The sequence below is a fragment of the Haliaeetus leucocephalus genome, unplaced genomic scaffold (genome assembly GCF_000737465.1).
Source record: "Haliaeetus leucocephalus isolate CR32 unplaced genomic scaffold, Haliaeetus_leucocephalus-4.0 Scaffold191, whole genome shotgun sequence".
Classification (NCBI taxonomy): Eukaryota; Metazoa; Chordata; class Aves; order Accipitriformes; family Accipitridae; genus Haliaeetus; species Haliaeetus leucocephalus.
Genome location: NW_010972627.1, coordinates 562,632 through 577,261, shown reverse-complemented (window position 1 = coordinate 577,261; position 14,630 = coordinate 562,632). Strand labels below are relative to the sequence as shown.

At 36.1% G+C, this 14,630-nt stretch overlaps 2 protein-coding genes across 3 annotated transcripts in view; one reads left to right on the top strand and one right to left on the bottom strand.

The window, feature by feature from the left end:
• TDRD9 (tudor domain containing 9) overlaps positions 1–14,630 on the bottom strand; it is an 86,278-nt gene that overhangs the window by 71,043 nt on the left and 605 nt on the right. The window lies entirely within an intron of this gene.
• RD3L (retinal degeneration 3-like) lies at positions 5,410–8,907 on the top strand. 2 transcript variants are annotated; one of them, XM_010565447.1, is made up of 4 exons: positions 5,410–5,630; positions 6,531–6,619; positions 7,306–7,611; positions 8,453–8,750. In XM_010565447.1, the coding sequence occupies exons 3-4, from the start codon at positions 7,313–7,315 to the stop codon at positions 8,748–8,750; spliced, it is 597 nt and encodes a 198-aa protein (XP_010563749.1). In that variant the 5' UTR covers positions 5,410–5,630; positions 6,531–6,619; positions 7,306–7,312. The 2 variants fall into 2 exon arrangements, with proteins under 2 accessions (XP_010563749.1, XP_010563750.1); XM_010565448.1 differs by having other exon boundaries at positions 5,592–5,630; positions 6,534–6,619; positions 8,453–8,907.

Here is a 14,630-nt window from a genome sequence, read left to right as displayed (position 1 = left end):
TGCGTGACTGCCTTCACATCACTTGTTTTCTTTCTCTCTTCTTCAAACAGTTTTTATCTCAACCCCAAGTTTTCTTGCTTTTACTCTTCCATTCCTCTTCCCCCATCCTACTGGGGGTGAGCAAGGAGTAAGCGAGGGGCTGTGTGGTGCTTAGCTGCCTACTGGGCTTAACTCACAAGAATAAAGTATCAGCCCTTCACACAAAATCCAAGCCAGCAAACCATAGTATGTGACCGTATTACCCGCAGATGCTAACAAAGAAATACAGAACATACACCACCATGCCAATGTGTTGAAATGTTAGCTAGCTAGCAATGGTTATGACCTGCTATAAACACTTCTGGTCAAGTAAGAATGATGATGATGATAATTTCTTGGTGTGTCATTATCAGTCTCATTCATAAAGAGCACTATACTTCTTGCCTCTTTCAACTCCAAGAGTCAACAGCATCTCAGATGGTAGAGACGCCATAAAATCTTCCAAAGTGAAGAATAACAAGCTTCTCCTCTACCTGTTCTCACCATTTGTCACACATTGTTGCTCACATCACCAGTGCAATATTTGGTTAAATGGAAGCGTTTTTCAAAGGTTTCATTTTTACCTAGCATCACTTCAGTGAGGCAGTTCAAAAGCACATGGCCTAACAAGAGAGGAGATCTAACTGCTGTGCAGCACCAGCAACTTCTCAGTTGGCTTTCTGTCCAAAAAAAGTGCTGTCCAACAGCACACTCAATCAGCACGAATAAGTATTCAATTCGTAGTTCTTACAGATAGGCATAGTAGTAGCCTCAGGTTTAACTAGATGGCTTTTTTTATTACAGGACCTGGTTGTCAGTTATGAAGTTCCTTTGCGTATGTGATGTTAAGACACATATGTTAAGACTAAAGTCTTGTTGTACTCAGAGCTGACTTGGATTTGCAGCTTTTTTCTCCCAGAATATGGTTACACAACAATCCTTGTTCACAAGAAAACACTACACTGAGAAAACAGCTGATGCCCATAGAACTTTTCTTTGTGAGAATTTCATATTTTGCAAGAATGTTAAGTCTGTTTCAAGAATATGCCTTCTGCATGACAGCAAATTATTTATCACAGTAGCATTGAAAGATCATAATCAGAATGTAAAACTTAACCACACCTCATGCAAATATCTAAGTTTCCTGTACTAAAGAGATTATTTTACTTAGTTTTTTTTTAAAAAAGCTTTCAAAAGATTTCAGAAAGCGTCAGACAGGATAAAATAAACATCTTCTGTCACCTCTTTTTAACTCAGAAATACTACCTTGTCATTAACAGTCCAATCTTCTAAAGTAGCTGGTATTAAGGTTAGCTATGACGATTTTCAAGTAAGGATCCACTTTTCTCTAATGCTACTGCTTATACTAGAGGACATTTCCTGTAAACATCCACAAAACCACCTCACTGTTACTCTTCAAGTACTCCTCTGGAGTTATGCTTTGCTATTGTATCAACAAAGCTAAAATACAGGTATATTCAGCACCCACAGAACACACACCCCACGTTGATTCATTCTGTTTCCCTGTGTTAAGTTTCAGCTATTTAAATCTGTAAGTTGTCTGCTGTACTTACATCACAAGTATATGTAAATATTCTTACTCTATAGTTGTGCTATGCCTTCAACATAGAGCAGAGGGCTTCTAGTCGGTAAGATATAAAACTGGAAGAGCATTGACAAGGAAAGGTCCAGAAGTTTTAACCTTGAAGAAATTTAAAAGCAAGAAATACTTCTATTTAAGTAAATGCTAAACCTTTGCAGCCTCACACCAGTTATTTGATTCCAGAATATCTTAATCATAAAGTTCCCCCTCACAACTGTGATGTCTGTCAAACAGGAAGAGGCAAAAGAGGAATTCCTAGAACAGATGAGACATTTTGAGTACCAGACATTTTCAGGTTAAAGATTACAGCCACTAACTGGACTTCCACACCTTCACACCAAGCCACACAGGTGGCTGAACAAAACCACTTTGAAACTGAGGGTTCTCACAGCAAGTGTCGGGTTCAGATGCATCTCTTCAATACCAAACACACCCAGAACGTAGCTGCCACCATGGATGCAGCACTATCTTAGAAGGAATCCTTTAAAGATGACATGTACCAATACCACACTAGACTGATGCTCCTTTCCCCTCAATCAAGTAAGAACCAGTAACAGACTCCCTAAATATGCTTCCTACTAACTAGAATGAATCAAGCAATAAATGGAACGGCACCTCATACTTAATTTTTTTTATGAGTAAAAGACAGTTATAAACAGAGCACGTGGCCCCAGTAGGCACTGTTCTGCCACACACACCAGGGCATGCTCGTTATTGACTGGTGACCCACAGAGTCAGTCATTAGGAAGATCACCTTCTAAATTAGAGGCTGTGTCTACATTTACTGAAGCCAGTAGGGAAAAACACCCACACGCCTCCATATTAATCTATTCTAGAGTAATTTCATGTAAATTATGCTTACTTTGTGTACTCATATAACTATCGGAATGTATGTTAAGCTACCTCAATGATTCCTCACTTCTGTATTTGTAAGCCAAATGTCATGAAACCAGCAGAGCTAAGAGCCATGGGGAAACCAAATATATTCACCATAACTCGTAAGAAATCCTCACCACAACAAAGCAGTCACTATTGCAGAGATGCATTTAGATTGCTCTATCATTTCATGTGTGGTTGTCTTCACTCACCTGAACTGCTGCAAAAGTTTAACAACCTCCTTACACACAAGCTCTGTCACACAAACCTCTATTTTAGATTGGCTAGCTCTATTCAACCACTCTTATGGTGAAGCATTTTTTCTTCATATGGTCTGAAGGCACAGGAGACAAGCCAATGCATGGCCATGCTAGATGTATTCAGAGCTTCTCCACAGGCCTAAACTTCTATTGTCATTTCAGAAAAAGGCTTCTGAAAAGTACATGAGTATTTTACTTACATAGCTAGAGTAATCTGCAGTGGAAACCATACGCACAATGCAATACAATCATTTAGTTACTGCTTATGGAATTGCTAGAAAAAGTATTTTGTACTCTCTTAAGAAAGAGGAAAACATGAGATATTCCTCTTTTCTCCTTCCCTTGTCTAACACCTCCACAAACCAGGTTACGCATTCTCCTAACCAACTGACTGAGAAACATAATGTCAAATGGCAGAATTGACAACTAGTTGAAAAAGTAAGAACTGTTTGGTGTGAACCTCCCGTTTACTTGGGATTCGGTGGAGAATAATGACTACAGGAGAAAGAAGATGACACTGACACTTTGGAATGCATTTTTTTAGGGGGGACCAAGAAGTCCACAGGATAAAAATAAGCTATCACTGAGGTTTTAAAAAAGTCTGTTCTGTACATAGCCATTTTAAAATAGAAAGAAATAACCTGTGTGTCTTACACAGGGATGCAAGGAAAGAGATCCCATTTTATCCACTGGCTGCCACCCTTATCTCCTTATCTATCCAATCAATTTTCAATTAGCATGTGTTCTTGTAAGGCTATTTTTTTGGAATAAGGCTCTTTGCTGATGAACCTGGACCTGCCATAGCAAGAAAGGAAAGACCACTAAAACTGTCTGAATTGATTTATGAAAGGAAATCTGCACTTTGGCTCCAGCAACTCTTGCTGCTCCCTCAGTTCAATTTGAGAACAGCATCAGAAAACAAGCCTAAAATATGTTACAGAAAAAGGTGTGGTTATGTTAAAGAGAAAGCATAAGAAATGCTTATTTGAAAAGAGACCCCTTCTGATTTATCTACATAGGAGGAGGTATCATTCACTGCAGTTTAAAGAAAATTATTAAGTTATAGAAACAACAGATGCTTAAGGAATTAATTACATTCCTTGCCTCAAAAATTAGGAAAACAAAGTAAAACAAGGTTGAAGGAAAGTTCTTAAAAAAAGTTCAAAGAATCTTCAGTTTCCATTTTATATTACACACAAAGACAATTAGGGTTAATTTACAGGAAAAAAATCAATTAGCAAACAATACTCTGGTGCAGTGGCAGAGTAAATTATGGCTTGTTAAAAAACTCGAAAATTATTCATCATTATAGAACTAATGCTATGGTCTCACTCTAGTATTATGTGTTTTAGTCACTAAAACTGTCAAAGAAAAAATTCAGAAAAGGGAAACTGAAACTATAAAAATATTGTTTTGGTATGCTACAGTAAGAAAGCAAAAGTGGTAGGACTGAAACTTTTAGAATATTTACGCGAGTAATGAGATGAAATGCCACAGACAAGAGAGATTCAGAAGCTTAAGACCATAAATCACTTTTAAAAACACAGCATCTCTGAAAATTTAAAAGCGCAAGATTGCTAGATGAATGTTAAGGAGACCAAAACATTTTTTCCCCAATAATGAGTCAAAGAAGGAGGGGAGGGGTGGGAGGAGCAAGAACCTAAAGATAAATAGTAAAGATTTCACACCATTTTTACTTTTATTATTGTAATTTTAGGAACTGCCTAAAAATTAATGAGAGGAATCAAAATATAGCCTTCCCTCCCCCAGTTAAATCATAACAATAACTCTAGTTACTAATAAAGGCAAACTCAGTAATGCCTTCAGGGAACAGACCCACTATCAGCCAAAGTCAAGCCAAAACTTCCATCCTGACGAGTACATTTAGGGACAGTTGGATGGAATTTTAACTCTCCACAAAGCTTCCAGGATTAAACACTGGCTAGCAACTGCATAAAATACTGCTCTACTTTTAAGTTCCAGTTCCCAATACCAGCCTCACATGAGCAGTCATCTCTTCCTGAATACAGATCTGAAATGCATACAGAAGTAGAAGCAATACAAATCTTCAGCTTTAATGTTCTCCTACCAATGGAAAAATAAATATCATTCTCAGTATCCTGCTTCACAAAATTTGATGACGCAACCAAAGATTAGGTAAAAATCAAAAAAATCCTGTTGTAGGTTTCTCAATTAATTTGCACACCTTCCAGTATGCATCTCTAATTTGCAAAGACACTACAATGCTTTTATACTGTACAGCGGTTTACTTTCAGATTTGATACAGTGGAAAAAAAGTGGTGACATGTTAACTGTGCTGTAAAGGAGGTGGCAAGGAGCATTTTAATTTCATCTGAAAATCTGTCAGGACAGTTCTGTCACCATAAACCTCGCTCCCTTCCTTTTTCATAGTACCACATACAATGCAATGTGAAAACCTTTCAGTTGAAGAGGATTAATACTGACATTTGAATTTTTCCAATGTATAAGTAATATCAGCTTTAATAACAGCCATACACGTCATCCTTTATGTTGTATGACATCTAGAACAGATTTACAGAACCCTTGTTCTCCCAACAGTTCGACATACCAGTGGAGGCAAAAAAGTACGAATGAAAAATACTTACAGGAGCAAAGACAGTCATTAGAACAAGAAAGAGCAGGAGAGAAAGCATTTCATATACCATGACTACTGTTTAGATTAATAGGAAGAGACCAGATAACTGGAACAGAAAATGGCTGCTTCAGCGACCTTTAGTGTGCACAATGCCATCCCTGAAAATGAATCTTAAAAATGGATATGCTCAAAATACTCATCAAGGAAAGAGGGAGCAGGCAACTGACAGCCAGTTGAGAGGGAAGCAAAGTCTATGGTAAGACTTACAAGTCTGGGCTTTTTAGATCAGTTTGACCTCAATTTCCATCTCCTTATCATTCTGTTCCTTTAATTAGATTAATGTGTCTTTCATGGCACACCATAGGTGTTACAGACTGGCTTCTTTAAACACATTTGAAATGTTAATTAGAAATGCTAACAGCTATGCATAGTAATGAAAAAGTGTAGTACCATGAGATTGATGAAATTCATCTGGAAGAAGTATTTAATATAGCAACAAAATCCTGAGCAACTGTCAAATAGCTCTCTTCTGTCAACACTCACTTAACAAAGGCTTTAGATAATCTTTACTAGAGAAAGACTATTCTTAGCTGTTTAAAAATGGCAGTAGAACAGCCTGATCCCCCTCTAATGGGAGAAAAGTATTCCAGCATCTCAATAGCTTTAAAGTTTAGTTTGATGATAAAAGCAACATAGTTATTTTTAGCACTCTACAGGCATAAAAATACAGCTCTAAACTGTGACCTACAGCTATGCACAGCCAAGCATCACATCATACGACAGCCTTAACTTTAGCTAGAAGCACATCTGTAGTTGCTTCAGACTATCATTATTCATCTCACTACCAACAATACCTTTGGATGGATTTAGCAACAAGCACTTGAAATTGTTACCATCTTTTTTTAAATTGCTGCCATCGGCAGAACTCAATTCAAAGGTAGGAGATCTTAATGGACTTTGTAGAAAGTATTTGAAAGACCATGTTAGGTTAAATGGATTACTAATTCTCTCTGGTACAGAGGATGAAAAAAGAACCTTAAAAGCAGAAAAACTTAAAACTGTCATATTCAGTAGAGAAAGTCATTTTTCTAAGCACAGTTTGAGTAAATGAAAAAAAAAAAAAAATAAAAGAAAAACCCTTGTTTTCTTCCAGCAGTAGTAACAGCCTGGAAACAGGATATGCTAGAATAAGAGACCTTCAAGCAAACTCACCGGAAACAACACTGTTCACAGACAACTGCAAAGGTAATTTATATTATTTTATTCCAATTAGCTTGCTTGTGTCTGCATGATCTGTAACAAACTGCAATTTAAAAGCCTACTGCACCAGATTTCTATTTCCATATTATGTAAACAAGAATTTATTTAAAATAAAAATTGATACAGTATAAGTTTTAAAAACAGATCACAGAGTTCCAGCACTTAACTTTATTTAATCCCTTTCAAATGTACAGGTAACTTCAAATTTTCGAGGTTTGGGGTTTTGTTTTGTTGGGGTTTTTTTTGTTGTTGTTGTTGTTTTGAGGGAGTTTCTTGTTTGGTTGGTTTTGGAGTTTTTGTGAGGCTTTTTTAGGGTTTTTTTTTTTTTTGTTTGGTTTGTGGGGTTTTTTTAAACCATATATACTACCAGGATAAAAAGTGAAATATTTCCAAGATGATAGATAGGCAGTTTTAAATGCTGTAAACTTCACACAGTTATATTACTCAGAAAACAGATGGAAAATATTATAACATGTAAGGCTTGTCAGATTTAATCATGGCGTGGCGATTATTGTTATCACTACCTATATTGTATTGCAAAATATTTTAGGATCATTAATAAAGTTTTCTTTAAACATTCAGCTGCTAGGAAGGACGTCTACAGGTATAAATAACTATCGGTCAGACAGAAATAAGCAAAATCTACTCCCCCCCCCCCCCACCCCTTACAGCTTAAAAATGCCACTTTTTGGCTGGATGAAATGGTCAAAAAATGATTCCTACAAACCCACAAGATATCCTGGATCAGAGGTAGTTACAAAAACCCTACTGAGGGAATTGAAATGGCACCTGAAAGAGCGTGAAAGATTAGTCCAAGAGATTGAAAATGAACAGAAAGTCCAGAAGACTGGCATGGATTACAACTGGCTGAAGAACTACCAAAACCCTCAAGCAACAATTCCAGCTACTGAGCAACGGCAGCTTGAAGTTCTGTGTTCACAAATCCAGCCTTGCCAAACAGGAACTGTTCTCAGCAGGTAATTGTTTCATATTTCTCTAACTTTGAATACTCTATCATAAGTAACATGTTTCTTCTACCTAATGCAAGCTTATATTTGGCTCTGATTTTCCTTCCAAAATAACAATGACCAGCAACTAGAACACATTTTTACACGTGTTTTAGAAATTACACATTTACTTTAATATGTTGTACTTGAAGGAAGTTTTTAATCAGGATTTTCCTGGTCTAATCCAAAACAAGTGACCTCTCAATACGTTCAGTTTTTCCTCTGTTATTTATCCCCAATATTTATAAAGTAGTAATCCAATAACCAAAAATCAAATTAAAGCACTAATGCAATGTACTGTTATGCATAAACCCAGCTTCACTGTCCAAAATACGTGAAAGCTTCTAAAACTAGCAAGTTACTGTAAAAAAAAAAAATCCCATTTTTTAAAAACAAACACACACCACCCCCTATTTTACAAAGAAAAATTCTCCTACGCCTGTATTTTTAATACATTTTCTAGGGACATGTAGAAACGTCAGAACAAGCCTATGTGCCTTTTAAAGCCCAGAACATACCTAAGGGCAAAGTCAGTTTAAATCAAGTTACCCAGATGGGCCAATTTAAAAAAAAAAAAAAAAAGGCATACCAAATAACAATAGCTTTCAATCCTCATAATAGCTGGACCACATCCAGTGCATTGTTAAATAATATTTGGGGGGAGGTGTGTGTGGGGAAATGTGGCAGCAAGGAATAAATGACACCAGAAGGCAGTCATTTCCTCCTCCTTCCCCTCCCCTCAAAAGGCAAGAGAAAAAACAGAAGAGTTTTCAGCGCTGATGATTAGATTTCAATTTTTGTTTGTTTCTAGATTTCGCGAAGTTTTGGCAGAAAATGATGTTTTACCCTGGGAAATAGTCTACATATTCAAGCAAGTTTTAAAAGATTTTCTTACTACCATTGAGAGAGAAAACCAACAAGATCAACTGGTAGATGCATGGAATACAAATTGCTCTGAACATTTCAGCCTGCGTGGAGACAGTTCTAACAAACTGGACAAAGATGAAATCCCCACAGTCTCAAGTTATGTCGACAAAAACACGCAAAGCATGTTTCCCACCTTCTCTCATAGAATCTGGAATCTACCCTATTACTACCCGTCAAGTTAAGTTGGTTTGTTTCTTTCAAAAAGCTATGTAGCTGTTTGCATTCCTTTCTTGTGATTGCCATCCACAAACATAGGAATAAGAAATGTGACAGGCTCCCCCCTTTTTTCCAAGTTCAGAAATTAAAATCCTTGATCATAGCTAGTATGTAGTAAACAAATTCTAAATAAGAACTCTCCTTTTATCTTTATAGTTCCTTAAAGATGTCGTGTTTGAAGGCACCTTTTAACCAAAACATAAGATGTTTCTGAAAAAACTGTTAAGCATTTTTTTTTTTTAGCCATATACAGCTAGACATATTTAAACAAGAAAGACTGCTTTCCATATTTTGAAATAGAAACAATCCACAAAGTGTTAGGCAAAACTTCTGTACTTGTTACATACGTTTTAGGCTCTATGGGAACTTTATACCGTGTAAGAGAAATGGTTTAATATAATATCAGTTATACCAAATAAACTCGTAAATACTTTTTGGAGCTGAATAGTTATTTCTCAACTTCCAGAATAAGTTCTAAAATGAAAACAATGTCAGAAATTGTAAATGCTGCATGTACTGTTTCTATATTTTTTCCAAACTTTGCTCTGCACCTGCTGAAGTACTGTGAAGGCAGACAACTAAATGAAACATCAGATATTTAACAGCATTTAACAACTAGCTCTCTAATCTTCAAGAAATTAATGAATTATTTTATTTCAAATAGTTGTACTTTGTCATTTGACTTACTGGAAGCTATCCTGAAACCCAGACTCTGCATTAAACTTAAACGTTTTGATCAAACCAGACAGTACTTATTCTAGAATAGCAATAGCATCAACAGATCATTCATTTCCAAAGCAAGAGGTGATCGTTTTAAATTTAACCGAATTTCATGTTTTTCAGTTGCCATCATCTGTCACTGTGGGTTCATAATAAAGTTTTACAAGACCAATTGGATATGTAGTGGTTACGGTCATAGCAGACAATTAGAGCAGAAAATCAATGAAAACATATGCCAGAACTCAGTTTGCTACATTTCCAATTGGGCTCCAACCACTGCATGTAACAAATTTTTACATATCTTATGTAACCTCTTCATCTCCAGATTTCCTTTTAATCTGTCTGCCACATCATAAAAAATGGGCAAGACTCACATGGCCCAATTCACAAAATGGACTATTTTGCAAACACAGAGGAAAACTGCTTCCTCTGATATTTTGTTCAAACATACTGAAGACGACATTCAGATTTCCTCAAGTTGGTAACATACAACTGAAAGATATTTCCTTATGCTCCACAGTTGTGTCCCCCACCCAACAAAGAAGTTACTAATAATGCGATATAAATTGGGTGAAACAAATGGCACAATATTTTCATAAAAGATAAAAATACTATTTTTAAGAAAACTTTGGAAACTTATAATCTAAAGTACATTTCATGTAGAAGAGGGGAACATAATATACACAGAAGGTGAAAATCAGAACTCTTGCATACATCTAACTGACAAAACACTGGAGGACTAGAGTAAATCAGTTCCTACAGGTTTAGAGTAATAAAAAATTGCAGCTCAGTACCAAAAGTAACTGGTCCCTCTACTTCCCTTTAATTAAGCACACAAAACTTCACAAGCCTGTGGAAACGCATTGTATCTGCACTCAGAGCTGGTATAAACTCTTTGCCCTCCTTTTGCACAGTTGTCAGTTTGCGGATAAATAACAGAAGTGTTGATCTTGACTTACTCTGCCCTACTGATGCAGAATAAAGAGTATCAGATTCTTTTCATGCAGGTCTAAACAATCCAGACATGGATCCCTGCATGAGGGCAGGAATCGTTTGAAAGAAAGGTTTTTCATCAGTTATAAAGCTCCCCAACGAGTTAATCTTCAAGTACCTTTTCCATAGGAAAGAGAGTAACGGGTACTGAGCACATAAAAGGCATTAGCAGAATTAATCTTACATTGAGAATTAACATGCACAATGCTGGTTTCAGAAAATAATTTGTATTTGGTCAAATGTGCAAGATTCCTGCAATAGCAATTCACATAAATTTGTTTCTTAAAATGGTACCCTCACAGCTTTCTATTGAAGAATGGGTGAAAAAAGCAGTAAAAATTTAGCTTCCAAATTTTAGTTTATGGAAAATGGCAGGCCAGTAAACATACAAGGTCCACTTACCTTTATGATCATCAAAAACAAATGGGGAAAAAAACCAAACAACAAAACCAAACCACAACCCCACAAGATGACCACAGGTACAACTTACCCGTTCCTCATAAATTTCACTTTAATATAAGCAAATGCAGTCTTCTAAGTCCAGAAACAAGGACAATCAACTACAACATATGGTAAAAGGCAGTCACTGAATAATAGTTAAAAAATATATCTAGGCATTGTAGCCAATTCAATGTTAAATCCCAATGCAATACGAAGCAAATGCACAAAAAGGCTTACCTACTTTTATACGCATGTTTTATTGATGAAACTGATGCTAGGTTACTGCATCCAGTTCTAGTGTCCACACTTGGGGGGAGAGGGAGAAACCAAACTGGGAACTGGAGCAGGTACAGAAAAAAATTATCCAAAGGCTGAGAAAATGCCATCTACCAAGACCTCACTTCGTCTATTTTTCAAATACAGAAATGAGAGGTAACTTTATGGAATATGAGCACTTTCATCTGATGAAAAGTATTACATACTCTCCAGTTAAAAAGCATAGAAAAAGCAAAGGTGTAAGAGCAAGAAGACAAACTAAAAAAGCTAAACATATTTTAAAGAAATCTGCTAGGTTTACCACAACATACTACAAAGAGAATCTGTACAGCAGTCCACCAGCTAAGAGAAGCTATTTTCTGGAATTTAGCTTACACTTAGATTTCAACTATATCTGATAGCAGTAACATAGCTGTAGGCCAGTCATCATGTGTCCCTGCTGAAAATTACTGAGAACTCAACTGTTTCTTTAAGCACTTTTTATTTATGGCCTACATGATTTGCATGAGGTTATCTGAAACTATATTGTTCCTTACACTAACCCAGCTGGTATTTCTGACATAGGCAGGCAGCTGACACAAATCACTCCGACAACAGAAAGGTGAGTGGTAATAATTTCAAAGGGCAGCAATGTCTCCCACCTGCAGAGGTGTCAGGCAGAAAAAACAGCATGCAATGTTTTTAGCCAAATAAGCTAGCTATAAAAAAGGGCTAACTTGGTGAAAGCTACACTTAGGAAATGCAAAAAATCAAAGAGAGAATAATTACTTTTTCCACACTTAAGCATTTAAGTGTTTTAATGTGACCCACAGTTGTTTTGATAACGAGGAAGGATTTAAGGGTCTCAACTTCTTTTCATTCAGTTAAAAGTAATCAGAGGAATTAAAAAGTTAATCAACAAGCTATTTAAGGATCAAAATTACAACCACAATTTCTGAGAACTATTATCTTCCCCAACAAGCTCAATTACTAAAACTGTTATTCTAGAGGTAGTTCAGGTAACAAGACAATCTTAAAAGCCTTGCAAAATGATGCATCATCAGTAAAGGAGAATACATTCTACATCTCTTGTTAAAGGAGACATAAGGCTTTTACATCCCATTAGACAGTCTCAGTAACATTTTTGTAAAATATTAGTTATTACACACACTTGTGTGCAATAACACACCTGTTACTATGATTACCAATTTGGTATTAATCCTACACATTCTTACACCTAAATTTAGACAAAAGAAGTAGAAGACAGTCTCCATCAATAATCATATATCCTGCTTGATATAAATGTAAGTAAGAACTTGAAAAATTTGAAATAACTTTGGGTTTGATTTTCGCAAGAAACAAATCAAGAGTTTTGAAGGAAATATTAAAATAGACTATTATGCTACAAGCAGCCTCAACAAAAGGAGAGAAATTCTTTTGTTTTCAGCTCTTCAAACTCCTTCTTAAGAAGTCAGTGAATAAATTCTAAGCATTTCCTACTTGAATCTAAACCTTCTCAACATTCTTCAAGTTCTGCAAAAACTCTCTAAATGTAAGCACACTCCCAGAACTGTGAAACAGAAGCATATATGGAAACAAAACACAGCTAAGCAAACATACCTTCTTGAAGAGGTTCTCTTCATTTTGCTGCATGACACACATGCACCTATCATTGATGCTCAAAGATTTTACACATGCCTAATGATGACAAATTCTGTCCACATTTACATAAATGGCTATTTAGGAGGCATATCCCCCCTCTCTCTTTCTCAGATGGGAAAGAAAAAAAAAAAAAAGAACCTGTAAAAATAACTTTTCTCTGTTAACACATTTGTCAAACCCCACAATTAGGTTATCTGCTAAGGCTTTTGAGGGGAAAAAAGGCATCTGCCTAACCAAAGATAAAGATTTGCCTCTACCTAGGCACACAAAGCTTGAAGAATCTTGCTAATTTCTCCTGTGTTATTTAGTAGATTTCAGTGGTTTAGTGCTCAGTTAGGTTCAAGAATCTCTTGTCAAACCCTTCCCAAATACTAAGAAATGTTATTGGCACCTAAATAAAGGCTGAGAAGTCCCAGACATCTTGCACATACTGGGTTTAGGAATTACATTCATAGTAAATAACGTTAAAAAAATATAAAATTCTGTCCAGTCACTTCTGGAAAATTTTAACTACTTGCATAACCGGTAGCTCTCAGTCAGAGATTCAGAGCTTCCTAATAGCAGCACTTTTAAATTAAAGGATGAGAGGGGATAGATATTCTGATGCAGCAGTTTTGTCCTTTCCTTGAAGCAAAGACAGAAACTGACAACAGTCTCTCCTGAACCGTCAGAATATCTGCTGTTAAGATGTTATGCAAAAGGTTCATTCTTTCTTAGAAGCCTATGTACACCCTTTAAGAGAGTTCCTGACTGTACTGCTATACATCATACAGGAAAAAAAAAGACACTCACTCTAGACTGTACCTCCAGCTAATTTTGAAAAAGACTGTAGTGTGTGGAATTGTATAGACAACACTTTTCTATAGCAACCACAGATACACTAACCAAACCTGATCTAAATACTAAGATTACTATGCACTGCCCAACACATTCCAGTTTGGGCAGCATCCAGAGGAAAGTATTTTTTTGTTTCCAAGATCCAGACACTAGTGAAAACCAAATGTACCTGGCTGCTATGCAAATACACATACAGTTCTCCTCCTTGGCTGTAAACTCTGCCATCTGAGATTAACACACATCCAAGAAGTGACATGCCAATATACCCTGAACTAGCTTTACCCTGGTAACTTAAATGCTTCAGATAGGTCACAAGAGCAATAAACATGCACAGTTTAGTTAGAAAACACATAGCAGTCGATTCAGGAAAACAGACTGTAAACTATTGCTCAGAGAAAACAAAAGTTCCTACAGGGAAACAAACAGAAAGATTCAGTTTGAAAATAACTGTGAACATCTGCTGTAAGTGACTCAGTATCTCAACTGCTAGAAAACTGCTGACTGGGGAGGAACATTAAGAAGGGAGAAGAACAGGTAAGAAATAAGTCAGTTTTTCAGGAATTCATAACATTAAGTACCAAATTAAACTTACTAACAGAGGTATAGGGCAGGTAACACCCACTTATTACTAAGTTTATTTGCTTATGAACTTTGGTATAAATGAAAAGCACTTAGTTACAAATAACATATGAAACTACTTACCAAATAATTTATGTACTATAAAATAATTATTCAACATTCAAGGATCTGTCAATGAAAACAACATGAGAAAAGCTAGTAATAGTGCTAAGGGGCAAAGAAGATCAGCCCAAATCATCAGTGTTGCTCACTGATTTAAAAGTTAAATGCATAGAAACATACTCTGTGAAAATATTGTTCCCTAATGAGCAAATAAGTTTACTCCTGAATCTCATTTATCACTTGCCACTGCCAAAATT